Source organism: Oncorhynchus tshawytscha, linkage group LG18 (assembly GCF_018296145.1).
Source record: "Oncorhynchus tshawytscha isolate Ot180627B linkage group LG18, Otsh_v2.0, whole genome shotgun sequence".
Lineage (NCBI taxonomy): Eukaryota > Metazoa > Chordata > Actinopteri > Salmoniformes > Salmonidae > Oncorhynchus > Oncorhynchus tshawytscha.
Window position 1 is genome coordinate 9,104,910 of NC_056446.1, and position 27,967 is coordinate 9,132,876.

Consider the following 27,967-nt stretch of genomic DNA (forward strand, 5'->3'; position numbering starts at 1 on the left):
GGTTAACCCATGTCACAGTGCCCTTGACTTGTCAGTTGCTTGTGGTGGATGACTTTGTAGACACACTTCTGAAAAAGTGGTTGACATCTTCCAAGTCTGAATGTCAGTAGAAGACCAACTAACAGTAAGAGATTTTCCCTGTGACAGTGTTGCCCCCGAATGGAATGTTCGTTAACAACATTGGATTTTATGTACTGGATCTAGATGTTTTATTGTGTATGTATTTTTTAGAGTCATGCTTATCTTGGTAATACTTTCAGTTTCTGTCATGACACAAAGCACATGCATACTGTACAAGCACATACAAACACATTCGAAAACACTAGTTCTATCAATAATTTAATCCCAGTTGCCGACAAACTTGACTTTACATTTACAGTTACAGAGCAATAAAAAACATCAATATTAACAAAAACTATAATCAAGTCAAACATACAATGACAACATTTGGCAAGTGCGAGCATAAACATTTTCTGTTGTTTGTTCTCGTAGAACAAACACTTTTTTCTTTTCACTAAATTCTCATTTTGGCGTAAAAGCCATGTCTTTCAGCCAACTCCCCAAATCACACCTCAAGAGTAAAAAAATAATGGCAGTGTTTCAGTCCTTCTGCAAATGGCCGATACTAACGTTTCCATTCCAGATTGTCCGAGATTTCCTGAAAATGTCCCAGCTATTATAATCACTTTGTCATATAAAATCCTATGGCATGAAAATGTGTTTTCTAAGACTATTCCCCTCTCTTTTCCCTGGGATGAACAAGTGGTGTTTGGGATTCAGCAGAGCAGTACATGACTTTTTGGTACAATGTTCTGGTAAAGTCTAAACTGACAAAGGTCTATTATATTAGACTCATAACATGGCTTCTTTCTTTTTCCACACAAAGTCTTTATGTATGGGGCGGCAGGGTAGCCTAGTGGTTAGAGCGTTGGACTAGTAACCGGAAGGTTGCAAGTTCAAACCCCTGAGCTGACAAGGTACAAATCTGTCGTTCTGCCCCTGAACAGGCAGTTAACCCTCTGTTCCTAGGCCGTCAATTTGTTCTTAACTGACTTGCCTAGTTAAATAAAGGTTAAAAATATATTTAAAAAAAGTTTAATGTTACTAGTTTGAGGGATTGAAGACCAAATTACTTTCAGGCAGTTTCTGACTTAAACAGAACTCTTTACTCCTTTTTATGCACTTAAATATAAGGATTACACCAGAACTACACGTTTAGCCCAAAATGTTTTACCTTCAAACTTGTGTAATAAGGCCCAATACTAAAATGATAGTACCAATAGTACCAAAACCCTCCTGACGTGACTTCATGGGATCTTAGAAAGTCTGTAAAAATGTCTTGAGCTGTAGTGTTTCCTCCACTGATATCCTGTCGTGGTAGAAGCTGAGTCCAGTAAGGAGCTCTACGTCTCGGACCCGGGAAGCGTGGAACTCGGCCCACTCCTGAACCCACTGGAAGTCTGAGCCATTCTGAGGAGACAGGGAGAGGAGGGCTTATTCACTGTAACAATATTCATAGATTATAAGCATCTCTGCAAACATTGCCTCCGGAACTAGGTCAAATACATATATACTTTCAAATACCTTAACATAATTGAGGTGCACATGATTAAGTTCGGAATATGCACTTCTGGGACTATTTCATTGGTTGCATTGTACAGGACAAACTAAATCAAGAGGTATTTAAAAGTATTTTAAATTTGCAACTGCTGTGAAATGGCTAGCTAGTTAGCGGTGCGCACTAGTAGCATTTCAATCGATGAGTCATTCGCTCAGACCGTGAAGTAGTCATTTCCCTTGCTCTGCAACGACCGCTGCTTTTTTAGCGCTACAGGTAACGATGCTTCATGAGAGGCAGTTGTCAATGTGTTCAGAGGGTCCCTGGTTCAAACCCAGATTGGGGCGACGAGAGGGATGGAACAACACTGTTAAACATACAGCCTCTATTTGACCCGGTTCTAATCACATTAGATTTCCTCAAAAAGATTCCAGGTGACACTATAGGAAACAATAAGAGGACAGTTAGACAATGTGACTCACAGCACAGGTCTCAGTGTGGTCAGTTCTATGGGGGAGGATGAAGGATGTGGTCTCCAGACGACCCTGGCAGTCAGCAGGGGAGAAGGACGAGTTCCCACAGCTGGTCAGGATCACATAGAAGTGAGTGGGGATGGGAGCCTCGTGTCTGCAGGATAAAGAGAGATACAATTAGAGAGGTGAATAGGCCATGGTCAATACTGTGTTATAGCATTGTATTCCCTGCTAAATTAGATAAATGTCAATCTGAAATAAATAAATGTAATAGATTATAACTGAGAATTTAAAAAAAACACCCACAAAGAAACTCATTGTTGATGACCACTTACAGTGTGATAATTTTGGGAGCATCAAAGTGTCCATCGTAGTGCTGGTCAAAGATAGGTCCACTGACAACATTGACCCCATTCAGCTGCTGGGAATATTTCACCAGGAGGACATCATGGAAGTACATCCAAACATCTGAAAATATATTATCATATTTGTGAAGGCATGGATTTACAACCCATATCTGACTGTCTAAGTAACTTAGTAATGTATCCAGGGCCTGTATTCACAAAACGTCTTAGAGTAGGAGTGCTGATCTAGAATAGGTTTTCCCTTTTAGATCATAATGAATGTGAATAAACGGACAGGGGGAACAGCACTCCAACTGAGACACTACAGGTTAGCATTTTCATTTTTCTGGAGGCAGCTCTGTAGAGTTGTCACTAGAGCCACAAAGTCATCAAATCTATCCTCACTGCTAACCCTAATCTTAAATTAAGACCAAAAAGCACATTTTTGTTTTCATTAATTTTTACAATAGCCAATTTTGGCTGCAACGGGCCTATCTCAGGGGAAATCGCTCAGTTTTGCCTCCAGACAAAATACTTTTTACAATAAAAGTTAATCTGCATACAATCCCAGATCTGTGTCACCTTCCACCATCTGCCACTAGAGCGCAGTGTCTGTAAAGTTATCAACCGAATGCCTCTTCTTGGAGGCCAATTTATGGGGGAAATAAAGGTAATCATATATATCATACTTCATAAACCACCTTTAATGATGGATTTGATTTCTCGGTGTCCACGGGCATCAATAACACTCAACACAATCTCCAACACTCTCACTTTGATCACTATGGAATCCTGAGGGTGGCATCATATTAAACAATCCTAACCACTATGTGATTCAAACTCTACGGCTACGCCCCAAATGGCACACGATCCCCTGCATGGTGCACTACCTTTGACCAGAGCCCTATGGAAGCGAATCAAAAGTAATGTACTATAAAAGGGAATATAGTGCCATTTTGAACGCAGCCTGTGGTAATCTCAATTTCACGTCAACCAGAAGCACACACTTTCCCCTCTATTAAGCAACACATTGACGGTTTATGATTAATTCACCACAAGTTGTTACAGGAATGTAACGTCACAACAACTCAGGCACTCACATCGGCATTACATGCCAAGCACAGAGTACAAAAAGGAGTGGGATTTTGAACATAACCATCTGCCTTACCTTACAATAGCATAGCAAGAACATCCTGTTGTCGAGCCAGCTACACAGCATGGTAATTGAAGAATACAACACTGAAGAGAGTTGAGGGAATGGGCTGGGTTTTTATCGTGACCTCTATCTGGTAAATTGTGTTGAAGCACCCTACTGCACTACTGTCCTCTAAAACACAATGTAACAGAGATTCTATGTCTACTGAATCAATGGCTCACTATGACCACAGTCAGATAAACAATCATAATTCACTGGGAAGCGTTTATGTAGAGACCAATCTGAGAACTCAATTGGGCTAGAAATAAGCCTCAAACACTGATCCTAAATCTACGGCTTGTTGGTAAGATTTAAAATGTACAATTTGCCTTATTTTAGCGCCCCAAAAACGTAATACTTCCAGGTCAACTGTAATATGAATACCATTGTAAAGCACAATTTCTCCCCTTTCCAGCTCCCCTTTTCAGCAAAAGACGAGACATTCATGCTGCCCGTCTCTGCATGATTGAAGGAGGCAATGAGCTCCGTCAGGTCTTTTTAAAAACAAGCAAAACTTTCCGTATCACGAGAAATCTACTGCGTGATACGGAAAGTGGAGATAAACTGTGTGGGGGAAACAGTTTTTTTCACCCAATCTGTCCAATTTATCACCTCTAAAATGTAAATAAAACACTATAAAGAGTTTATATAAATGTGTCATTACATACATATTTGAAGGTTTGTATCAAATTTGAAATTGGGTTTTTAGGGCGGCACTAAAGTTATCTTCAGAAGTAAACAGTGGCTGTCACGGATTTTGAGAGTCATGATGGCTTTTGGTGATGATGCAAAAAATGAATGCATTCAGTTCAGTGGAGGCTCCCGAGAGGAGGAAGGGGAGGATCATCCTCCTCAGTGAAATTTAATTTAAAAAAAATAGTGAAACATTAAAAAAAGTTATCCTTTTTAGATAAAACTATACTAAATATATTGTAACGACCCTGGGTTTGATAAGCGTGGAAATCTACTCTGCTGCACGAGCATGCTTTTGCGGCACAGGCGATAGCGCGCCGGACCTCGGGCTCGAAGGTCGAGGGTTCGAGACCTGCTCCTTGCTGTTTCATTACAATATTCATAGGTCACCAAATAATTGGTTAAAATACACTGTTTTGCAATGAAGGTCTACAGTAACTTCAACAGCACTGTCTGGGCTATCACCATGGTGTAGCCAGAGGACAGCTTGCTTCCATCCTCCTCTGGCTATGTTGATTTCAATACAAAAACTAGCAGGCTGGTAGACATGCATGGTAATTATGACCACTTCCGGGGGATGTCCTCCAACCAATCAAAGTTTTTGCAGTATGAACTGACATGTCCATCCAATCATAGATGTAGGATCAAAGAATTAACCTATTGAATTGGGATTGTGCCACAGAGCATCATGGGGGTTCTATGTGTTAAGAACCCCTTTCATTATCTGGGGTACACGGAAAGGTGCGAATTAAAAGCAAGGGTAGACCTTTGCCTGAGATCAGTTTCATGAAGAAGGATGAAAAGGCGAGGGCGTTCAATACCAACTGGTATCAAGCTATAGCTGGTTAACAGAGAGCCTATCATCAAGTTGCCTGTATTGCATGTTAAGATTCTTTACATACTGAACATCTACTCTGGGCTGTTGAAAACAATTCCGAATGATAGCTTCCATCGCATCATCCATTTCAAAAAATAGTTCGATTAAAAGAGAGAGGTTGACGTAGGATGTTTTCCCCGCGTGCGCTCAAGTAGGCGTTTGCACTTTCCTCCGGTATTTAGTTTGAAGATGATGACACATAATCCCTCCGGACAGACACAAGCAAAAATTCATGGCAAATGTTGCAGCAGCCTAGGCTATACCTAAACATTAGAAATCTGACATGCTGTATGGGATGAAAACGAGACAACTTTTCCGTGTGATCAACTGTAGACTACTAATAAGAGCAGCTGCATACAGCCTATGCGCCCGGTCCGTCTGGTCAGGGTAATTAATTGGTAGTCCATTAGTCCAATTATAGTCCATTTGTGTGTCAGGAAAAATGTGAATGTGATCAAATGTTGATTATATTTAAAATTGGGTTGGCTAGGCTGCCTATACGATTTTAAGCCTAAATTAATCAATCAACATAATTGTGACGACAGATGTGAGTAAATGTTTTATAAGGCCTACAGTTGCATAGGCCAGAATGATGCAAACATGCATAACGCAAGCTCAGCCCTGTGAGTTATATTGTCTATCAGTTGTTGTCTATGTGTCTGGGTAGAGGAAATCCCCCTCCTGATCTAGTCTAAATATAATTTATAAGAACAAATATAAGGTAGCTGCAGTTTGAATGGGTTCATCCCCCCCTGTGCCAGGAGTTTTTTTTCAGGATTTTAAAACCATGTGACTTGACTAGGAAAAACCAGTCCCATCACAGCCCTTATAAATCCTTTTTACAACTGATTAATCACCATCATACCTTATAGGGTTTAGAGTTTTCCTAGTTAGGAAAACTCCAGGCCCCAGGAGGTAAAAATTTCCCCACCGCTCTTTGACCTATGGTGCAACCAGTCTGCTTGCAGTTGACAGTTATTGTCAGGTATGTAGATGATCAGGGCTTTATTCAGGAATGTTTCTTGAGCTACTTTAATGTGTCAAGTGGGCGACATGTGCAGCCTCTGTTTGACTTTATGAATTTTGAGAACTTCATAGAGAAACTTGTCCAAACCTACGATGGCGCAGCATTAATGGAATGCATCTGCTATTTGTATTTACAGGCAAGTCCCCTCATGTTCCATGATTAAGAGGTGATGACTACTCCACTCCCATTGTCAACTTTCTCTTGACATGAACTGGACACGATGTCTCATATGCCTGCTCATCCTCTGGCACATTTAATGTTTCCCCTCCACGCACTGTGAGTACCCCTATCAATTTTCTCTCATTACTGTATGTACACAAACACAATCACATTATTACACATCAAAGATTTTACTCCTTGTTTGGACTAACTCATTCTTAGCTCTTTTGTCTAACTGTGTGGTGTCTTGTGTTATTGTTTTTTGTTTTCCCAGTAAAATTCGGTCCTGCACTGGTCAAGCCTCTGAACACCTCAACTCACGCCTCATACCCTCCTTCAATCACTGCTCTGATCCCTTTCCAACACTGTAAGTAGCCTTCTCATTCCCATTCCCCATAATACTGTACTATAAATGTCTTTATTAAAAGCTTCAGGTTAAAATACAGTTGTCTTTGATTTTTGAAACACTTTGTGGTGTCCGTGTGTTGCGCGCCTATACCGTGGGTCTCCCATCCTCCTCAATTTGTCACGTCACCAGCCTCCACGGATTCAGTTGTACAATTGACTAGGTATCCCACCTTAACCTGTTCCTGTTCCTGTCCCTTTCTTATTTTTAAATCTGCGAGAGAAGTGCTCCACCTGGTGGTGAGAGGCTGTACGACACAGAATGAGTTGCATTATGGGTGCTGTACGCTACGTCATGACACGTCACCATTTAACGTACAGCGTCAGAGGGGTCCGTTTTTTCAACTTTTCTCCAATACTATCGGGCCATTACCATGTCAATCAACACTTGGATAGAAACGTAGTTCACACCCCAGATTTTGATGCCAACACAGTTGCTACAGTCCCAGTTTTAATGCCGCGGTTGCGCAAATTTGTACGGAATGGGGTTAGTCAACAGTACTGATTTATAGATTTTCTGATGTGTTTTCTTGCTTGATCATGTGATATGCAATTATATAGATATGGTTAAAGTGACTATGCATAAATGATGAACAGAGTAGCAGTAGCGTAAGAGGGGTTGGCGGAACACAATGCAGATAGCCCGGTTAGCCAATGTGCAGGGGCACTGGTTGGTCGGCCCAATTGAGCTAGTATGTACATGAATGTATAGTTAAAGTGACTATGCATATATGATAAACAGAGAGTAGCAGCAGCGCAAAAAAGAGGGGTTGGGCGGGGGCACACAATGCAAATAGTCTGGGTAGCCATTTGATTACCTGTTCAGGAGTCTTATGGCTTGGGGGTAAAAACTGTTGAGAAGCCTTTTTTGTCCTAGACTTGGCACTCTGGTACTGCTTGCCATGCGGTAGTAGAGAGAACAGTCTATGACTGGGGTGGCTGGGGTCTTAGACAATTTTTAGAGCCTTCCTCTGACACCGCCTGGTGTAGAGGTCCTGAATGGCAGGCAGCTTAGCCCCAGTGATGCACTGGGCCATACGCACTACCCTCTGTAGTGCCTTGCGGTCAGAGGCCGAGCAATTGCCGTACCAGGCAGTGACTTCCGGCGTATACAGACCTCCGGCGCCGACAGAGATGGCCGCCTCACTTCGCATTCCTAGGAAACTTTTTTTTACGTGTTATTTCTTACATTGGTACCCCAGGTCATCTTAGGTTTCATTACATACAGTCGGGAAGAACTACTGAATATAAGAGCAACATCAACTCACCATCAGTACGACCAGGAATATGACTTTCTCGAAGCGGATCCTGTGTTCTGCCTTTCACCCAGGACAACGGAATGGGTCCCAGCCTGCGACCCAAAACAAAGACGTCGTAAAAGAGGGAAACGAAGCGGTCTTCTGGTCAGGCTCCGGAGACGGGCACATCGTGCACCACTCCCTAGCATACTTCTCGTCAATGTCCAAGCTCTAGACAACAAGGTTGATGAAATCCGAGCAAGGGTAGCATTCCAGAGGGACATCAGAGACTGTAACGTTCTTTGCTTCACGGAAACATGGCTCACTCGAGAGATGCTAACGGAATCGGTGCAGCCAGGTGGTTTCTTCACGCATCGCGCCGATAGAAACAAACATCTTTCTGGTAAGAAGAGGGGCGGGGGCGTATGCCTTATGGTTAACGAGAAGTGGTGTGGTCACAACAACATACAGGAACTCAAGTCCTTCTGTTCCCCCGGATTTAGAATTCCTCACAATCAAATGTCGACCGCATTATCTACCAAGGGAATTCTCTTCGATTATAATCACAGCCGTATATATTCCCCCCCAAGCAGACACATCGATGGCTCTGAACGAACTTTATTTGACTCTTTGCAAACTGGAAACCACATATCCTGAGGCTGTATTCATTGTAGCTGGGGATTTTAACAAGGCTAATCTGAAAACAAGACTCCCTAAATTGTATCAGCATATCGATTGCGCAACCAGGGCTGGTAAAACCTTGGATCATTGCTATTCTAACTTCCGCGATGCATATAAGGCCCTCCCCCGCCCTCCTTTCGGAAAAGCTGACCGCGACTCCATTTTGTTGCTCCCTGCCTACAGACAGAAGCTAAAACAAGAAGCTCCCGCGCTCAGGTCTGTTCAACGCTGGTCCGACGAATCTGATTCCATGCTCCAAGACTGCTTCCATCACGTGGACTGGGATATGTTCCGCACTGCGTCCAACAACAACATTGACGAATACGCTGATTTGGATAGTGAGTTCATTAGAACGTGCATTGAAGATGTCGTTCCCATAGCAATGATTAAAACATTCCCAAACCAGAAACCGTGGAATGATGGCAGCATTCGCGTGAAACTGAAAGCGCGAACCACTGCTTTTAACCAGGGCAAGGTGACCAGAAACATGACAGACTACAAACAGTGTAGCTATTCCCTCCGAAAGACAATCAAACAAGCTAAGCGTCAGTATAGAGACAAAGTAGAGTCGCAATTCAACGGCTCAGACACAAGAAGTATGTGGCAGGGTCTACAGTCAATCACAGATTACAAAAAGAAAACCAGCCCCGTCACGGACCAGGATGTCTTGCTCCCAGGCAGACTAAATAACTTTTTACAACCAAAACGTGCGGCCTCTCCTTCACTGCAGCCGACGTGAGTAAAACACTTAAACGTGTTAACCCTTGCAAGGCTGCAGGCCCAGACGGCATCCCCAGCCGCACCCTCAGAGCATGCGCAGACCAGCTGGCTGGTGTGTTTACGGACATATTCAATCAATCCTTATCCCAGTCTGCTGTTCCCACATGCTTCAAGAGGGCCACCATTGTTCCTGTTCCCAAGAAAGCTAAGGTAACTGAGCTAAACGACTACCACCCCATAGCACTCACTTCTGTCATCATGAAGTGCTTTGAGAGATTTGTCAAGGACCATATCACCTCCACTCTACCTGATACCCTAGACCCACTCCAATTTGATTACTGCCCAAATAGGTCCACAGAAGATGCAATCTCAACCACACTGCACACTGCCCTAACCCATCTGGACAAGAGGAATACCTATGTGAGAATGTAGTCGGTGAACAGCAGATCAGCATTTAACACCATAGTACCCATAGACCCTGGGTCTCGACCCCGCCCTGTGCAACTGGGTACTGGACTTCCTGACGGGCCACCCCAGGTGGTGAGGGTAGGTATCAACATCTCCACCCCGCTGATCCTCAACACTGGGGCCCCACAAGGGTATGTTCTGAGCCCTCTCCTATACTCCCTGTTCACCCATGACTGCGTGGCCATGCACGCCTCCAACTCAATCATCAAGTTTGCGGACGACACTACAGTGGTAGGCTTGATTACCAACAACGACGAGACGGCCTACAGGGAGGAGGTGAGGGCCCTCGGAGTGTGGTGTCAGGAAAATAACCTCACACTCAACGTCAACAAAACAAAGGAGATGATTGTGGACTTCAGGAAACAGCAGAGGGAGCACCCCCCTATCCACATCGATGGGACAGTAGTGGAGAGGGTAGTAAGTTTTAAGTTCCTCGGCGTACACATCACAGACAAACTGAATTGGTCCACCCACACAGACAGCATCGTGAAGAAGGCACAGCAGCGCCTCTTCAACCTCATGAGGCTGAAGAAATTCGGCTTGTCACCAAAAGCACTCAAACTTCTACAGATGCACAATCGAGAGCATCCTGTCTGGCTGTATCACCGCCTGGTACGGCAACTGCTCTGCCCACAACCGTAAGGCTATCCAGAGGGTAGTGAGGTCTGCACAACACATCACCGGGGGCAAACTACCTGCCCTCCAGGACACCTACACTACCCGATGACACAGGAAGGCCATAAAGATCATCAAGGACAACAACCACCCGAGCCACTGCCTGTTCACCCCGCTATCATCCAGAAGGCGAGGTCAGTACAGGTGCATCAAAGCAGGGACCGAGAGACTGAAAAACAGCTTCTTTCTCAAGGCCGTCAGACTGTTAAACAAACACCACTAACATTGAGTGGCTGCTGCCAACACACTGACTCAACTCCAGCCACTAATAATGGGAATATATGGGAATTGATGTAAAATATATCACTAGTCACTTTAAACAATGCTACTTAATATAATGTTTACATACCCTACATTAGTCATCTCATATGTATATACTGTACTCTATATCATCTACTGCATCTTTATGTAATACATGTATCATTAGCCACTTTAAACTATGCCACTTTGTTTACATACCCTACATTACTCATCTCATATGTATATACTGTACTCGATACCATCTACTGCATCTTGCCTATGCCGTTTTGTACCATCACTCATTCATATCTTTATGTACATATTCTTTATCCCCTTACACTGTGTATAAGACAGTAGTTTTGGAATTGTTAGGTTAGATTACTCGTTGTTTATTACTGCATTGTCGGAACTAGAAGCACAAGCATTTCGCTACACTCGCATTAACATCTGCTAACCATGTGTATGTGACAAATACATTTGATTTGATTTTGATTTGATTTAATGCAACCGTTCAGGATGCTCTCGATGTTGCAGCTGTAGAACCTTTTGAGGATCTCAGGACCCAAGCAAATCTTTTTAATTTCCTGAGGGGGAATAGGCTTTGTCGTGCCCTCACGACTGTCTTGGTGTGTTTGGACCATTCTAGTTTGTTGTTGATGTGGACACCAAGGAACTTGAAGCTCTCAACCTGCTCCACTACAGCCCCGTCGATGAGAATGGGGTTGTGCTCGGTCCTCCTTTTCCTGTAGTCCACAATTATCTCCTTAGTCTTGGTTACATTGAGGGATAGGTTGTTATTCTGGCACCACCCAGCCAGGTCTCTGACCTCCTCCCTATAGGCTGTCTCGTCGTTGATCAGGCCTACCACGGTTGTGGGGACAGGCTATCTAGATCATACAATTTGACCACATCAGTGCATTTGTTACGATAATAATCCACATAAAGTACAATCATTTGTTAAATTAGAGGCATGTGTGAAAGTGAAAACTTTATTGAAATACTAAAAAAAAGACATAATAGGTGCTGATCTTGCACTGTTGGAAGATTTGGCACACGCTGCACTTCGCAGAGAGCGCGTTTTTAGAGATAGGTGGGATTTCTTTGTGCCGAAAGTACAGATGGCTCTCTTAATGTTCAGGTTATGTGAAGCGCAAAAGTCGCTGCTTAATATGGTGGCAAGTTGGAACGCACCACTCGTTCATTCTGCAGAACAGCAATGTTGGCCTATAAGCCTACAGGAGGGGGCCGTTGAGGATGGATGGTTTATTGGTGAGTGTTGCCTACTCATTTAAAGTCCTCTCAATGTTTTTATTTTTACTGGTCAAGGCACAACTGAGCGAATAAAACCTTTTGGTTGTACTCAATCTCTGACACTAGCACCTCTATTTCAGTCTCTAAAAAGGTATTATTTTTTCTGGTTGCGCCATTGTATTTCATGGTATGGCCTTGTATATTCCCCAGGGGCTTTCAAGGGAAAATTTTGACCATATATGGCTAATTAGAGGCATTTTGAAATGCAAATAGCCGAGGTCTTGCATGAGCACTGAGACCAATTAGTATTTCTCAATCTCCTAACGGTGTGCGTAAAAACGGTGTGTACCAACATTCCAAATTCTATTCATAAGTAGTATTTTAGAATAGTTTCTATGCAATATTGATAAATGAGGCCTCAAGTACGTGGGCCGACGATTTACACTGATAATGGCCTGAAACCGAAATGTTTGTGTTTTGTTTTCACCTTTCATTATGCACTAGGATTTTTTAGGCACCATGATGTTTTAATAAACATCTTTATTTTGCATTCAAGTCTCAGTTTTGGATTTATTCCTGTTTTCAACAGCGTGAAGGTCACCATGGCTTTCCCTGCATAAATGTCCAAAAGTAACAAATGTGGAGAGCGCACAGGAGAAAACAGACAACTTCTATAACACCCTGAATCACATCATTGCAGTTTACTTCCCAAAACAGGTGGTTAGGATGCATGCACAGCAGAGGATACTGGTGGTAGGAGCTATAAAAGGACAGGCTAACAGTAATGGCATGAATAGAAAAGTACCAAACACATGTTTGACTCTGTCCCATCATTCCATTCCAGCCATTACAATGAGCCCATCCTCCTATAGCTCCTCCCACCAGCCTCCACTGATGCACAGGATAAGGAGTGGATTTCACTTAGACTCAAAGAGCTGATTTAAAAAGCAGACAGAAAGCCTTCAGTGAAAAAGACTTGCCTTCACAGCACACTGAGGAACAAAACCCAGAGAGATCAGAGATTGCTATATTGTAATTACTTCGCCACCATGGCCTATTTATTTCCTTAACTTACCTCATTTGCACTCACTGTATATAGACTTTTTGTTTTCTTTTGTTCTACTGTATTTTTGACTGTATGTTTTGTTTATTCCATGTGTAACTCTGTGTTGTTGTATGTGTCGAATTGCTACGCTTTATCTTGGCCAGGTCGCAGTTGCAAATGAGAACTTGTTCTCAACTAGCCTACCTGGTTAAATAAAGGTGAAATAAAAAAAGAAAATGAAATCAAAGCAGCAAGATCAACATTCTACCACACCAAAATCCCCCCCCAAAAGAAGAGGGAGATCCCAGCCACATGGTACCATCAAATTAAATCCCTGACCAGCACTAAAAAGACCATCTCCATCGGGTTCAACCCAGACAACCATTCTGTCATTGCCAATGCTATAAATTACAAGTTTTCATCGGTCACCACATCATTACCACCACTAAACAGGAGACTACTCTCCGTTCCAACCAGAAAAGCCCCAGGTCCAGATTCATCAGGAAATTTCTAGTTGAAATATCCATCCCCCCTGACAGTCATCTTCAACACCTCCCTGTGTGAAGGAGTAGTTCCACATCAATGGAAAGAGGCAATAGTGGACCCCCTGACAAAAAGTAATCTACTGAGCCTTGACCAGCTGCGGCCCCTCTCACTCACGCCTCTTCTGGCAAAAATGTGTGAAGGTTTTGTTGCTGAATGGGCAACACAGGATACCCAAAATAACCATCTCCAACCAACAGTTTGGCTGCCTGAAGGGATGCTCAACCACCCAGTACCTTGTAAGCATGGCAGACTAGCTGTACAGAACAGCACACACCAGGGGCACTTCCAGCACATGGGTCCTGACAGACTAAAACAAGGTCATTGATCTTGTGGATCACACCATTGCAAGTATCTGTCAGACCAGAGATCATGCCATGGATTCCGTCTGTAGCCAAGTGACAAAATACCATGAGACTCTATCCTGGGCCCAATAACTCTCCCATGGCCTCCCCCAGGGCACACCAATTGGTCCAAATGTATTCGTGGATCACGTCAATGGTGCATCAGATGATACGCTAACCAACTCCTGGGCCTTTGTGGATGACCTGAACCTCATCGAATCAAGACACATACAGTTGAAGTCGTAAGTTAACATACACTTAGGTTGGAGCCATTAAAACTCGTTTTTCAACCACTCCATACATTTCTTGTTAACAAACTATAGTGTTGGCAAGTCGGTAAGGACATCTACTTTGTGCATGACACAAGTAATTTTTCCAACAATTGTTTACAGACAGATTATTTCACTTATAATTCACTGTATCACAATTCCAAGTTGACTGTGCCATTAAACAGCTTGGAAAATTCCAGAAAATGATGTCATGGCTTTAGAAGCTTCTGATAGGCTAATTGATATCATTTTAGTCAATTCAAATCAAATTTTATTTGTCACATACACATGGTTAGCAGATGTTAATGCGAGTGTAGCGAAATGCTTGTGCTTCTAGTTCCGACAATGCAGTAATAACGAGCAAGTAATCTAACTAACAATTCCAAAAAAAACTACTGTCATACACAGTGTAAGGGGATAAAGAATATGTACATAAGGATATATGAATGAGTGATGGTACAGAGCAGCATAGGCAAGATACAGTAGATGATATCGAGTACAGTATATACATATGAGATAAGTATGTAAACCAAGTGGCATAGTTAAAGTGGCTAGTGATACATATATTACATAAGGATGCAGTCGATGATATAGAGTACAGTATCAACGTATGCATATGAGATGAACAATGTAGGGTAAGTAACATTATATAAGGTAGCATTGTTTAAAGTGGCTAGTGATATATTTACATCATTTCCCATCAATTCCCATGATTAAAGTGGCTGGAGTAGAGTCAGTGTCATTGACAGTGTGTTGGCAGTAGCCACTCAATGTTAGTGGTGGCTGTTTAACAGTCTGATGGCCTTGAGATAGAAGCTGTTTTTCAGTCTCTCGGTCCCAGCTTTGATGCACCTGTACTGACCTCGCCTTCTGGATGGCAGCGGGGTGAACAGGCAGTGGCTCGGGTGGTTGATGTCCTTGATGATCTTTATGGCCTTCCTGTAGCATCGGGTGGTGTAGGTGTCCTGGAGGGCAGGTAGTTTGCCCCCGGTGATGCGTTGTGCAGACCTCACTACCCTCTGGAGAGCCTTACGGTTGAGGGCGGTGCAGTTGCCATACCAGGCGGTGATACAGCCCGCCAGGATGCTCTCGATTGTGCATCTGTAGAAGTTTGTGAGTGCTTTTGGTGACAAGCCGAATTTCTTCAGCCTCCTGAGGTTGAAGAGGCGCTGCTGCGCCTTCCTCACGATGCTGTCTGTGTGAGTGGACCAATTCAGTTTGTCTGTGATGTGTATGCCGAGGAACTTAAAACTTGCTACCCTCTCCACTACTGTTCCATCGATGTGGATGGGGGTGTTCCCTCTGCTGTTTCCTGAAGTCCACAATCATCTCCTTAGTTTTGTTGACGTTGAGTGTGAGGTTATTTTCCTGACACCACACTCCGAGGGCCCTCACCTCCTCCCTGTAGGCCGTCTCGTCGTTGTTGGTAATCAAGCCTACCACTGTTGTGTCGTCCGCAAACTTGATGATTGAGTTGGAGGCGTGCATGGCCACGCAGTCGTGGGTGAACAGGGAGTACAGGAGAGGGCTCAGAACGCACCCTTGTGGGGCCCCAGTGTTGAGGATCAGCGGGGAGGAGATGTTGTTGCCTACCCTCACCACCTGGGGCGGCCCGTCAGGAAGTCCAGTACCCAGTTGCACAGGGCGGGGTCGAGACCCAGGGTCTCGAGCTTGATGACGAGCTTGGAGGGTACTATGGTGTTGAATGCCGAGCTGTAGTCGATGAACAGCATTCTCACATAGGTATTCCTCTTGTCCAGATGGGTTAGGGCAGTGTGCAGTGTGGTTGAGATTGCATCGTCTGTGGACCTATTTGGGCGGTAAGCAAATTGGAGTGGGTCAAGGGTGTCAGGTAGGGTGGAGGTGATATGGTCCTTGACTAGTCTCTCAAAGCACTTCATGATGACGGATGTGAGTGCTACGGGCGGTAGTCGTTTAGCTCAGTTACCTTAGCTTTCTTGGGAACAGGAACAATGGTGGCCCTCTTGAAGCATGTGGGAACAGCAGACTGGTATAGGGATTGATTGAATATGTCCGTAAACACACCGGCCAGCTGGTCTGCGCATGCTCTGAGGGCGCGGCTGGGGATGCCGTCTGGGCCTGCAGCCTTGCGAGGGTTAACACGTTTAAATGTCTTACTCACTTCGGCTGCAGTGAAGGAGAGACCGCATGTTTCCGTTGCAGGCCGTGTCAGTGGCACTGTATTGTCCTCAAAGCGGGCAAAAAGTTATTTAGTCTGCCTGGGAGCAAGACATCCTGGTCCGTGACTGGGCTGGGTTTCTTCCTGTAGTCCGTGATTGACTGTAGACCCTGCCACATACCTCTTGTGTCTGAGCCGTTGAATTGAGATTCTACTTTGTCTCTGTACTGGCGCTTAGCTTGTTTGATAGCCTTGCGGAGGGAATAGCTGCACTGTTTGTATTCAGTCATGTTACCAGACACCTTGCCCTGATTAAAAGCAGTGGTTCGTGCCTTCAGTTTCACACGAATGCTGCCATCAATCCACGGTTTCTGGTTAGGGAATGTTTTAATCGTTGCTATGGGAACGACATCTTCAACGCACGTTCTAATGAACTCGCACACCGTATCAGCGTATTCGTCAATGTTGTTGTCTGATGCAATACGAAACATCTCCCAGTCCACGTGATGGAAGCAGTCTTGGAGTGTGGAGTCAGCTTGGTCGGACCAGCGTTGGACAGACCTCAGCGTGGGAGCTTCTTGTTTTAGTTTCTGTCTGTAGGCAGGGATCAACAAAATGGAGTCGTGGTCAGCTTTTCCGAAAGGGGGCGGGGCAGGGCCTTATATGCGTCGCGGAAGTTAGAGTAACAATGATCCAGGGTCTTTCCACCCTGGTTGCGCAATCGATATGCTGATAAAATTTAGGGAGTCTTGTTTTCAGATTAGCCTTGTTAAAATCCCCAGCTACAATGAATGCAGCCTCCGGATAAATCGTTTCCAGTTTGCAGAGAGTTAAATAAAGTTCGTTCAGAGCCATCGATGTGTCTGCTTGGGGGATATATACGGCTGTGATTATAATCGAAGAGAATTCTCTTGGTAGATAATGCGGTCTACATTTGATTGTGAGGAATTCTAAATCAGGTGAACAGAAGGATTTGAGTTCCTGTATGTTTCTTTCATCACACCATGTCACGTTGGCCATAAGGCATACGCCCCCGCCCGTCTTCTTACCAGAAAGATGTTTGTTTCTGTCGGCGCGATGCGTGGAGAAACCCGCTGGCTGCACCGCTTCGGATTGCGTCTCTCCAGTGAGCCATGTTTCCGTGAAGCAAAGAACGTTACAGTCTCTGATGTCCCTCTGGAATGCTACCCTTGCTCGGATTTCATCAACCTTGTTGTCAAGAGACTGGACATTGGCAAGAAGAATGCTAGGGAGTGGTGCACGATGTGCCCGTCTCCGGAGTCTGACCAGAAGACCGCTTCGTTTCCCTCTTATTCTGAGTCATTTTTTTGGTCGCTGCATGTGATCCACTCGGTTACACTGGTTGTAAGGCAGAACACAGGATCCGCATCGCGAAAAACATATTCTTGGTCGTACTGATGGTGAGTTGACGCTGATCTTATATTCAGTAGTTCTTCTCGGCTGTATGTAAAGAAACCTAAGATGACCTGGGGTACTAGTGTAAGAAATAACACGTAAAAAAACAAAAAACTGCATAGTTTCCTAGGAACGCGAAGCGAGGCGGCCATCTCTGTCGGCGCCGGAAGTGTAGGATTGGAGGTGTACCTGTGGATGTATTTCGAGGGCTACCTTCAAACTCAGTGCCTCTTTTCTTGACATCATGGGAAAATCAAAAGAAATCGGCCAAGACCTCAGAAAAAAAAATTGTAGACCTCCACAAGGGTTCATCCTTGGGAGCAATTTCTAAACGCCTGAAGGTACGACGTTCAGCTGTACAAACAACAGTACGCAAGTATTAAACACCATGGGACCACGGAGCCGTCATACTCCTAGAGATGAACGTACATTGGTGTGAAAAGTGCAAATCAATCCCAGAACAACAGCAAAGGACCTTGTGAAGATGCTGGAGGAAACAGATACAAAAGTATCTATATCCACAGTAAAAACGTGTCACGCCCTGGCCTTAGTATTCTCTGTTTTCGTTATTATTTTGGTTAGGCCAGGGTGTGACATGGGGATTTATGTGGTTTGTTTTGTCTGGGGTTGTTTGTAGTAATGGGATTGTGGTTAGAGTAGTACTCTAGGTAAGTCTATGGTTACCTAGAGTGGTTCTCAATCAGAGGCAGGTGTTTATAGTTGTCTCTGATTGGGAATCATATTTAGGCAGCCATATTCTTTAGGTCTTTTGTGGGTGATTGTTCCTGTCTTTGTGTTTGTGGCACCAGATAGGACTGTTTCGTTTTTTTCCCCACGTGTCTTGTTTTGTAGATTGTTGTATTTTAATTTTTATTAAAGATGTACAAAACTAACCACGCTGCATTTTGGTCCGCTTCTCTTTCACCAGAAGAAAACCGTTACAAAACGAGTCCTACAGTGGAGCAAAAAAAGTATTTAGTCAGCCACCAATTGTGCAAGTTCTCCCTCTTAAAAAGACGAGAGAGGCCTGTAATTGTTATCATAGGTACACTTCAACTATGACAGACGAAATGAGAAAAAAAATATCCAGAAAATCACATTGTAGGATTTTTAATGAATTTATTTGCAAATGATGGTGAAAAATAAGTATTTGGTCACCTACAAACAAGATTTCTGGCTCTCACAGAACTGTAACTTCTTCTTTAAGAGGCTCCTCTGTCCTCCACTTGTTACCTGTTTGAACTTGTTATCAGTATAAAAGACACCTGTCCACAACCTCAAACAGTCACACTCCAAACTCCACTATGGCCAAGACCAAAGAGCTGTCAAAGGACACCAGAAACAAAATTGTAGACCTGCACCAGGCTGGGAAGACTGAATCTGCAATAGGTAAGCAGCTTGGTTTGAAGAAATCAACTGTGGGAGCAATTATTAGGAAATGGAAGACATACAAGACCACTGATAATCTCCCTCGATCTGGGGCTCCACGCAAGATCTCACCCCGTGGGGTCAAAATGATCACAAGAACGGTGAGCAAAAATCCCAGAACCACACGGGGGGACCTAGTGAATAACCTGCAGAGAGCTGGGACCAAAGTAACAAAGCTTACCATCAGTAACACACTACGCCGCCAGGGACTCAAATCCTGCAGTGCCAGACGTGTCCCCCTGCTTAAGCCAGTACATGTCCAGGCCCGTCTGAAGTTTGCTAGAGAGCATTTGGATGATCCAGAAGAAGATTGGGAGAATGTCATATGGTCAGAATGTCATATGGTTTTTTGGTAAAAACTCGTCGTGTTTGGAGGACAAAGAATGCTGAGTTGCATCCAAAGAACACCATACCTACTGTGAAGCATGGGGGTGGAAACATCATGCTTTGGGGCTGTTTTTCTGCAAAGGGACCAGGACGACTGATCCGTGTAAAGGAAAGAATGAATGGGGCCATGTATCGTGAGATTTTGAGTGAAAACCTCCTTCCATCAGCAAGGGCATTGAAGATGAAACGTGGCTGGGTCTTTCAGCATGACAATGATCCCAAACACACAGCCCGGGCAACGAAGGAGTGGTTTCGTAAGAAGCATTTCAAAGTCCTGGAGTGGCCTAGCCAGTCTCTAGATCTCAACCCCATAGAACATCTTTGGAGGGAGTTGAAAGTCCGTGTTGCCCAGCAACAGCCCCAAAACATCACTGCTCTAGAGGAGATCTGCATGGAGGAATGGGCCAAAATACCAGCAACAGTGTGTGAAAACCTTGTGACTTACAGAAAACGTTTGACCTCTGTCATTGCCAACAAAGGGTATATAACAAAGTATTGAGATAAACTTTTGTTATTGACCAAATACTTATTTACCACCATAATTTGCAAATTAGTTCATTAAAAATCCTACAATGTGATTTTCTGGATTTTTTTTCTCATTTTGTCTGTCATACTTGAAGTGTACCTATGATAAAAATTACAGGCCTCTCTCGTCTTTTTAAGAGGGAGAACTTGCACAATTGGTGGCTGACTAAATACTTTTTTGCCCCACTGTATATCCAGACTCTGCTTGCACTGGAACACAAGAGAAGTGACACAATTTCCCTACTTAATATTGCCTGCTAACATGCATTTCTTTTAACTAAATATGCAGGTTTAAAAATATATACTTTCGTATTGATTTTAAGAATAGCATTTATGTTTATTGTTAGGTACATTGGTGCAACAACAGTGCTTTTTTCGCGAATGCGCTTCTTAATTCATCACTCATTTGGCGAAGTAGGCTGTGATTCGATGATAAACTAACAGGCACCGCATTGATTATTTGCAATGCAGGACAAGCTAGTTAAACTAGTAATATCATCAACCATGTGTAGTTAATCTCTAGTTATGTTAAGATTCATTGTTTTTTACAAGATACGTTTAATGCTAGCTAGCAACTTACCTTGGCTCCTTGCTGCACTCGCGTAACAGGTGGTCAGCCTGCCACGCAGTCTCCACGTGGAGTGCAATGTAAATCGGCCATAATCGGCATCCAGAAATGCAGATTACCGATTGTTATGAAAACTTGAAAATCGGCCCAAATTAAATCGGTCAGCCTCTAATACATACATCATGCAAAGAGACACTGTCCTGATGGCTAGTCCTAAATCCCTTCTGTGGAAAGTTATTTCCTGAAGCTTCATCTCCATAAGAAAACAAAAATACCCTATTGAGTGTTTGAGCTATTGCATAGCACTGGATACTTTTCTGTCTCTTTGCCAGCTAGTCTGACCTGCTCACCTTTAAAGGCAGGATACATGGGCACCATGTTGCTGGTAAGTAATGACTCTGCCTCTGTTCCATTGGCACCCAGATCTGCATATAGAAACATTAACATAAAATCTCTAACTTAAATAAACGCAGACACTTTAAAAACTTCAATTGATTTTAATTATCAACTGGTCTTTAACATTTTTATGAGACATTCCTGATCAAGCATTGGCAGCTGCTGCACAGCTGGCTATGATTGTACACTAATGTGGTATTTAGCAAAGGGTGTGAGGGAGGTGATAGGTGATAGGGGTCTAACAAACCAAAAACGTCATTATGTACTTACTGGGTGGATGCAGCAGGCCGTAGGACAGGGCAGGGTTATCCCTGTATCTGACACAGTTCTGACTAGAGAGCGGTGCCACACGGACATCTGTACGGACACATGCCTCTGCTACTGGACTCAGTGGCTGGACATTGTTCTGATAGGAGAGACGGGGAGAGAGAGAGAGACATAGAAAGAGGTTGTGCTAGAGACACTATTTCTGCTATTTCTGATTCCAGTTCTTGAGATCATGTAAAAGTTGTGTGGAGTTGGTTTCTTTCGTCACCACCTTTTTGCCCTATACAAGGTGTCAAAAGTATTCCACAGGGATTCTGGCCCATGTTGACAACTTCTCAACTTCCCACAACTTCTCCCAGTTGTGTCATGTTGGCTAGATGTCCTTTGGGTTGTGGACCATTCTTGATACACACTGGAAACTGTTGAGCGTGAAAAACCCAGTAGCGTTGCAGTTCTTGACACAAATCAGTGCGCCTGGCACCTAATACCATACCCATTTTAAAAAGGCACTTAAATATTGAACAAGTGACGTTAAATAAGGGTTCAAAGCTTTCACCTGGTCAGTCTATGCCATGGAATGAGCAGGTGTTCTTAAAACCTCTAAAAGTACAAGGATAACATATTGAATTATTTTAGGATGGTCATACGATGGATAATTTAGCTATTTGATTTAGAATTTTAGGAACCTTTTAGGTATCAAAACAACACTTATAGCCCATGGAAATGCATTTAATACATTCATAAATACCAAAATAAATCCTAAGGAATAAGGTTCGGAAGTGTCTGTCCTATATCTTCCATTCGTTTGTCTACCTTCAGAAGAGTCCCGTGACATTTGTGGGGGGTTGTAGAGCAAAACGGAGAACACCATCGTGTTCGTGAGAGTCTCCCTTTTCCATAGAGTAGTCTTAACAGTTTGTAGATCATTCGGACGCTACAGACGTTTTCTTGAGAAGACCGATTTTCAGGATGTCTCATGGTCTAATGAACACCGCTGTAGCTCGGCCATCTTCCACCACAGATGTGGAAGGCCGACATTGGCAGATGCAGGGGATTGAGACGTAGTCCATGCAAAAATCTCTAGCTTATACTGATGGAGATTTTTTTATTATGCTACTTATGGTGTGTCAATAGACTTTTAAGGATTCATGTTTTATATACTCAGTGTATGATAGTGCTTTTCTGCTTGCTTAGTTAATAAAAGCACAAAAAAACATACATCATGTAGCTGTTTCCTTCCTTTTAGACAGATAGTAAATGGAATAAAAGGAGGATGTTGCGAAAGCCTGAGATAGTTAAAGAAAAATATATACTATAGAGAGACGTCCTCTCTCCATTAAAATCAGCTCTCAGTACTGATTTATGGTGAGGTTCTCACCACATAATGAGTAACACAAGATGCTGTGAAAGCCAGCACGAGTGGAGAAGATCTACAGCCAGCTAGCAGGGTCTGGGCGGCAGCTCAGCCCTTCACACCAGCACTTCATACACAGCTTTACAACCTCCTTCATGTCCTAGCCAAAACACTAACAAGAGAGCAGCAAATACAGCCAATGCATCTCCAACACGACACGCTATCTATCTTTAGACATAAAAGAAAGTGTAATGGTTCAGAGATGGTTCAGAACTACGCTCGCATGATGGGAAACATTTGTTAAAATTCTGAAGACTTACATTAGCTCCCCGGAGCTAATACCTTGGGTTTAGTTTAGCAGGCTAACACACACCATGGTATGAACACCGGTCGCTCACATAAGAAGTAAACGACTCACCAGTGGGTTAATTGTATAGGCGACCCATAACGGCATGAGAATATCTTTGCTGTAACCGTTGACGTAGTCGGCGTGGTGAAGGACGCAGTAGTCTGCATTCTCCTGGAGAACTCGAGGGATTCCATACGGTAGGTGAAGAGCCTTGGCTCCGGAAGCTGAGGGAGGGGAGGGCTTGATTAAAAATGAAATCTATAACAAAATAGATCCATGATTACGCTATTAAAAATAGACAACAGTGTGTACTCACTGGAATTAGCCTTGATGAGTTGCCTGTTCATAGTCTTCTCCTGAAACAGGCATTTTCAGCATGTTAGTGGGTCTCCTGTATTTCAATTAGTCAACTTATGTCCTTCTAATGAGTGCTGCTGGGTTATCAATCATACAAAGTGAGGATAAGTATGATTAATACTGAGGATTTGGAGCATTAATGTCTTTGGGACTCGGGGGCAGTATTGAGTAGCTTGGATGAATAAGGTGCCCAGAGTAAACTGCCTGCTACTCAGGCCCAAAAGCTAGAATATGCATATAATTATTCGATTTGGATAGAAAACACTCTGAAGTTTCTAAAACTGTTTGAATGATGTCTGAGTATAACAGAACTCATATGGCAGGCCAAAACTTCAACCAGGAAGTGGGAAATCTGAGGTTTGTAGGTTTTCAAGTCTTTGCCTATCCAATATACAGTGTCTATGGGGTCATATTGCACTTCCTAATGTGACCGCTAGATGTCAACAGTCTTTAGAACCTTGTTTCAGGCTTCTACTGTGAAGGAAGAGCGAATAAGAGCCGTTTGAACCAGGTGTCTGGCAGAATGCCATGAGCTGAGTCGTGGCCGTGAGAGTTAGCTGTGTTTCTTTTCATTTCTAAAGACAAAGGAATTGTCCGGTTTAAAAATTATTGAAAATCTATGATAAGAACATCCTAAAGATTGATTCTATACATCGTTTAACATGTTTCTACAAACTGTAATATAACCTTTTTGACTTTGTCTGAACTAAGTGATCACGCATTGAGCATTTGGATTACTGGGCAAACGCGAACAAAAAGGAGGTATTTAGACATAAATGATGGACTTCATTGAACAAAACAAACATTTATTGTGGAACTGGGATTCCTGGGAGTGCATTCCGTATGAAGATCATCAAAGGTAAGTGAATATTTATAACGCTATTTCTGACTTTTGTGACACCTCTCCTTCTTTGGAAAATGGCTGTGTTTTTCTGTGGCTAGGTGCTGACCTAACATAATCGCAAGGTGTGCTTTCGCCGTAAAGCCTTTTTGAAATCTGACACAGCGGTTGCATTAAGGAGAAATGTATCTATAATTCCATGCATAACACTTTTATCAATGTTTATTATGAGTATTTCTGTAATTTGATGTGGCTCTCTGCACTTTCACCGGATGTTTGTTTGAGACAATGCATTTCTAAACATAACACACCCATTTCAAATGAGGTTTTTGGACATAAAGATGAACTTTATCGAACAAAACACACATTTGTTGTCTAACATGGAGTCCTGGGAGTGCCATCCGGTGAAGATCAAAGATTAGTGATTCATTTTAACGCTATTTCTGTCTTTTGTGACGCCTCTCCTTCTTTGGAAAATGGCTGTATGTTTCTGTGGCTAGGTGCTGACCTAACATAATCGCAAGGTGTGCTTTCGCCGTAAAGCCTTTTTGAAATCAGACACTGTGCCTGGATTAACGAGAAGGTTACCTTTAAAATGGTGTATAATACTTGTATATTTGAGGAATTTTAATTATGAGATTTCTGTTGTTTTGAATTTGGTGCCCTGCAATTTCACTGGCCGTTGGCGAGGTGGACGCTAGCGTCCCACATAGCCCAGAGAAGTGAATGACAGGACAGACCCTCTGACCCCTCCCATCCCATCCATGCTCCAGTAGGGAGGATGTGAGTTTGATTACCACCCCCGACTGTACTCCCTGGTCGTACCGCTGCTTTGGTGCGGGCGCTGCAGCTGCAGCCCAGATTGTCAGAAGGGGCAGGGCCACTCGCCTCACAGGTGGAGTCAGAGGAGAGCTCAGCTGGGTACACAGGGAGGTGGGGAGGGTTCTTCAGCAGGTGGTTCAGACTCCCGTGGGTCCCGTTGTTAGGAGCAGGGGAAATGTCCAACAAATCTGACAGGCAGAGAGAAATAGAAAAAAAGAGATGAGACTTGAAAAGGTATTTTCTCTAACTTAGTTAGCTAACTGTACATAACAGCAGTGTGTCTTGCAGATGGCAGGTGCAGTGTTGGACTATGGACTATGCACTCGCACCTGCTGAACTGGTACATCCTCTTTGAAACTTATCACAATGTTGAGAAATAGAAAAGTGGACTCCGAGTTCTGCATAAAAGTGGTTGAAATTACGTCATAATGAGTGTAAAACCAGATTGGCTGCTGGAATGGTTTAACTTTAGAAAAGCAATCCTTTCTTAGCCTGGTTACCAGTATGTTTAGATATTGTTCCACTCTGTTGGCAAGAGAAGAAACAGACTGGCACCCAGGCTAATCTTTTCTAGTTATGCAAGAGGACATTGCCCCCTGCGCCCATGTTAAACGGTCCATTGACTAACAGGCTTACCACACAGGAGGTTGTAGACTTCAATGTTTTCAAAAGGTGCAACGTTAGTCTTGTATTTCAGCCTTGGTCCATAACCAATGAAAATGGTCTAAAAAAAAATAAAAAAACAAAATGAATGCACTTTCACAAGAATAATTGACACATGCTGTTCATAACAGTGGAGTAAACATGTGTAATGTATATAGCAACAAAAAAACAACAACGCTGAACCGCTGAACCTCAATTAACCTTTTGCATGTGCTACATTTTTATTTTAGCAATTCAAGCAATAGAGCTTGAATTGCCTTAAAGTCTTTCTAAATATAGTAAAAATCTAATTAAACAACTAACTAAGATTTCACATTGCTTATAATAAATATGATCATACTTAGTGACAGTGCAATATTGGACTATTTAATGTAACTGACAGGGAATTTTCCCCTAAACATCCACTGAGGAGCGCAGAGACGCCATTGAAATGTGTTCAGACTTGTTACACCTTCAGCTTTATGCAAAAAGTGATTTCATCTCTCGGTAACCAAGACAAAATGGTCTTCTTTCAATTCTATGTGAGAGCAAAATTGCAAGATTATGTTATAATACTGTAATTGCATCAAATGGTTGTTTTATGCAACATAATAAGGGGTTGTTAGAACACTCATGTTTGTGTGTTCTACTGAAAGTGGGCCTCTAGAAGATTTAATACTGACAGTGGATTTACGATGGATTGGTGATAAAGACCGCATTGATTAGTGTCTGTGTGCCTGACTGGAAGGTACCAGGGAGAGATGGCTCGGGGCCAGACCCTTGTCTCTACACAATGAGGACAGCATTTACAGCAGATACTGTTTGCTGTGAATTATTAGTAACCTTGTGACCCATTCCATACATCTGTTGTTTGTCATGTAGACTGAAGGGGGTGTGTCTTTGCTATAAAAGGCCATGGTATCTTTTGTCGTTGGGCTCTCAGCGAATGAAGCAAAAACTGTTTTTTTTTAATGTTTGCACATGTATAAAAAAACATTTACTAAGTACTTTGTTGGAGCACATTTGGCAGCGATTACAGCCTTCAGTCTATACTAAATATATTTATAAGTCACCAAATAATTGATTAAAATATTGTAAACCATTGCAAAACAGTGTAACTTCAACAACACTGTCTGGGCTAGCACCATGGTTTAAACGGAGGAGAGCTAGCTTCCATCCTTCTCTGGCTACATTGATTTCAATACAAAACCCAGGAGGCTTGTAGGCCTCACCCCCTTCCATAGACATACATGGTAATTATAACCACTTCCGGAGGACGTCCTCCAACCAATCAAAGCTTTTGCAATATGAACTGACATGTTTTCCATTCAATCATAGAATTAGGATCAGAGAACGAGCGAATGTGTTGTGTTGGGATTGTGCCTCAGAGCATTATGGGTTCTGTGTGTTGAGAAGCTTGGTGACATTGCTGGACAGAGATTAAGAGTGAAGAGTGATAGTTGAGCATTTTGGGGATATTATTATTCTTTATGTGTGTCCAGTTAGTGCAATTATTAAAATGTTTATTTTATTTAACCTTTATTTAAATAGGCAAGTCAGTTAAGAACAAATTATAATTTACAAATGTGTCTTGCTAACTTCAGTAGCTAGCTGTACCCACCTGAAAGCTATCAGCGCAAGTGTGCAGTTTTCTCCGCCAGAGTGGCCAATGCTGTCGAAAATGTTGCAGACTTTTTGTTAAAGAACCCTTTTCATTCTCTGGAGTGTACGGAAAAGGTGCGAATTAAAAGTGAGGGCTGACCTCTGCCTGAGATAAGTTTCATGAAGAATGAAAGGGTGAGGGCATTCATTACCAACTGGTATCAAATGCAGTGCATTTTTTCCCGCGTGCGCTGAAGTAGGCTTTCCACTTTCCTCCGGTATTTATTTTGCAAAGATAACACAATCCCTCCGGACAGACACAAGCAAAAACTCATGACAAATGTTGCAGCAGCCTAGGCTATACCTAAACATTAGAAATCTGACATGCTGTATGGGATGAAAACGAGACAATTTTTCCATCTGATCAACTGTAGACTACTAATAAGAGCAGCTGCATACAGCCTATGCGCCCAGTCCGTCTGGTCAGGGTAACTAATTGGTAATTTATAGTCCATTTGTGTGTCAGGAAAAAATGTGAATGTGATCAAATATTGATTATATTCAAAATTGGGTTGGCTAGGCTGCCTATATGATTTTAAGCCTAAATTAATCAATCAACATAATTGTGACGACAGATGTGAGTAAATGTTTTATAAGGCCTACAGTTG

At 43.0% G+C, this 27,967-nt stretch overlaps 1 protein-coding gene across 2 annotated transcripts in view; it reads right to left on the reverse strand.

The window, feature by feature from the left end:
• Window positions 1–326: 326 nt before the first annotated feature.
• The window catches only part of LOC112217433 (ectonucleotide pyrophosphatase/phosphodiesterase family member 1), a 74,702-nt gene continuing 47,061 nt past the window's right edge, over window positions 327–27,967 (reverse strand). For both annotated transcript variants that reach the window (XM_024377718.2, XM_024377719.2), the window contains exons 17-25: window positions 25,692–25,779; window positions 25,059–25,243; window positions 23,352–23,391; window positions 23,105–23,259; window positions 21,336–21,471; window positions 21,020–21,094; window positions 2,367–2,499; window positions 2,041–2,185; window positions 327–1,470 (exon numbers count right to left, since the gene is read on the reverse strand). In XM_024377718.2, the coding sequence (XP_024233486.2) occupies window positions 1,318–1,470; window positions 2,041–2,185; window positions 2,367–2,499; window positions 21,020–21,094; window positions 21,336–21,471; window positions 23,105–23,259; window positions 23,352–23,391; window positions 25,059–25,243; window positions 25,692–25,779 (1,110 nt within the window). In that variant the 3' untranslated portion in view covers window positions 327–1,317. The remainder of the gene's footprint in view (window positions 1,471–2,040; window positions 2,186–2,366; window positions 2,500–21,019; window positions 21,095–21,335; window positions 21,472–23,104; window positions 23,260–23,351; window positions 23,392–25,058; window positions 25,244–25,691; window positions 25,780–27,967) is intronic.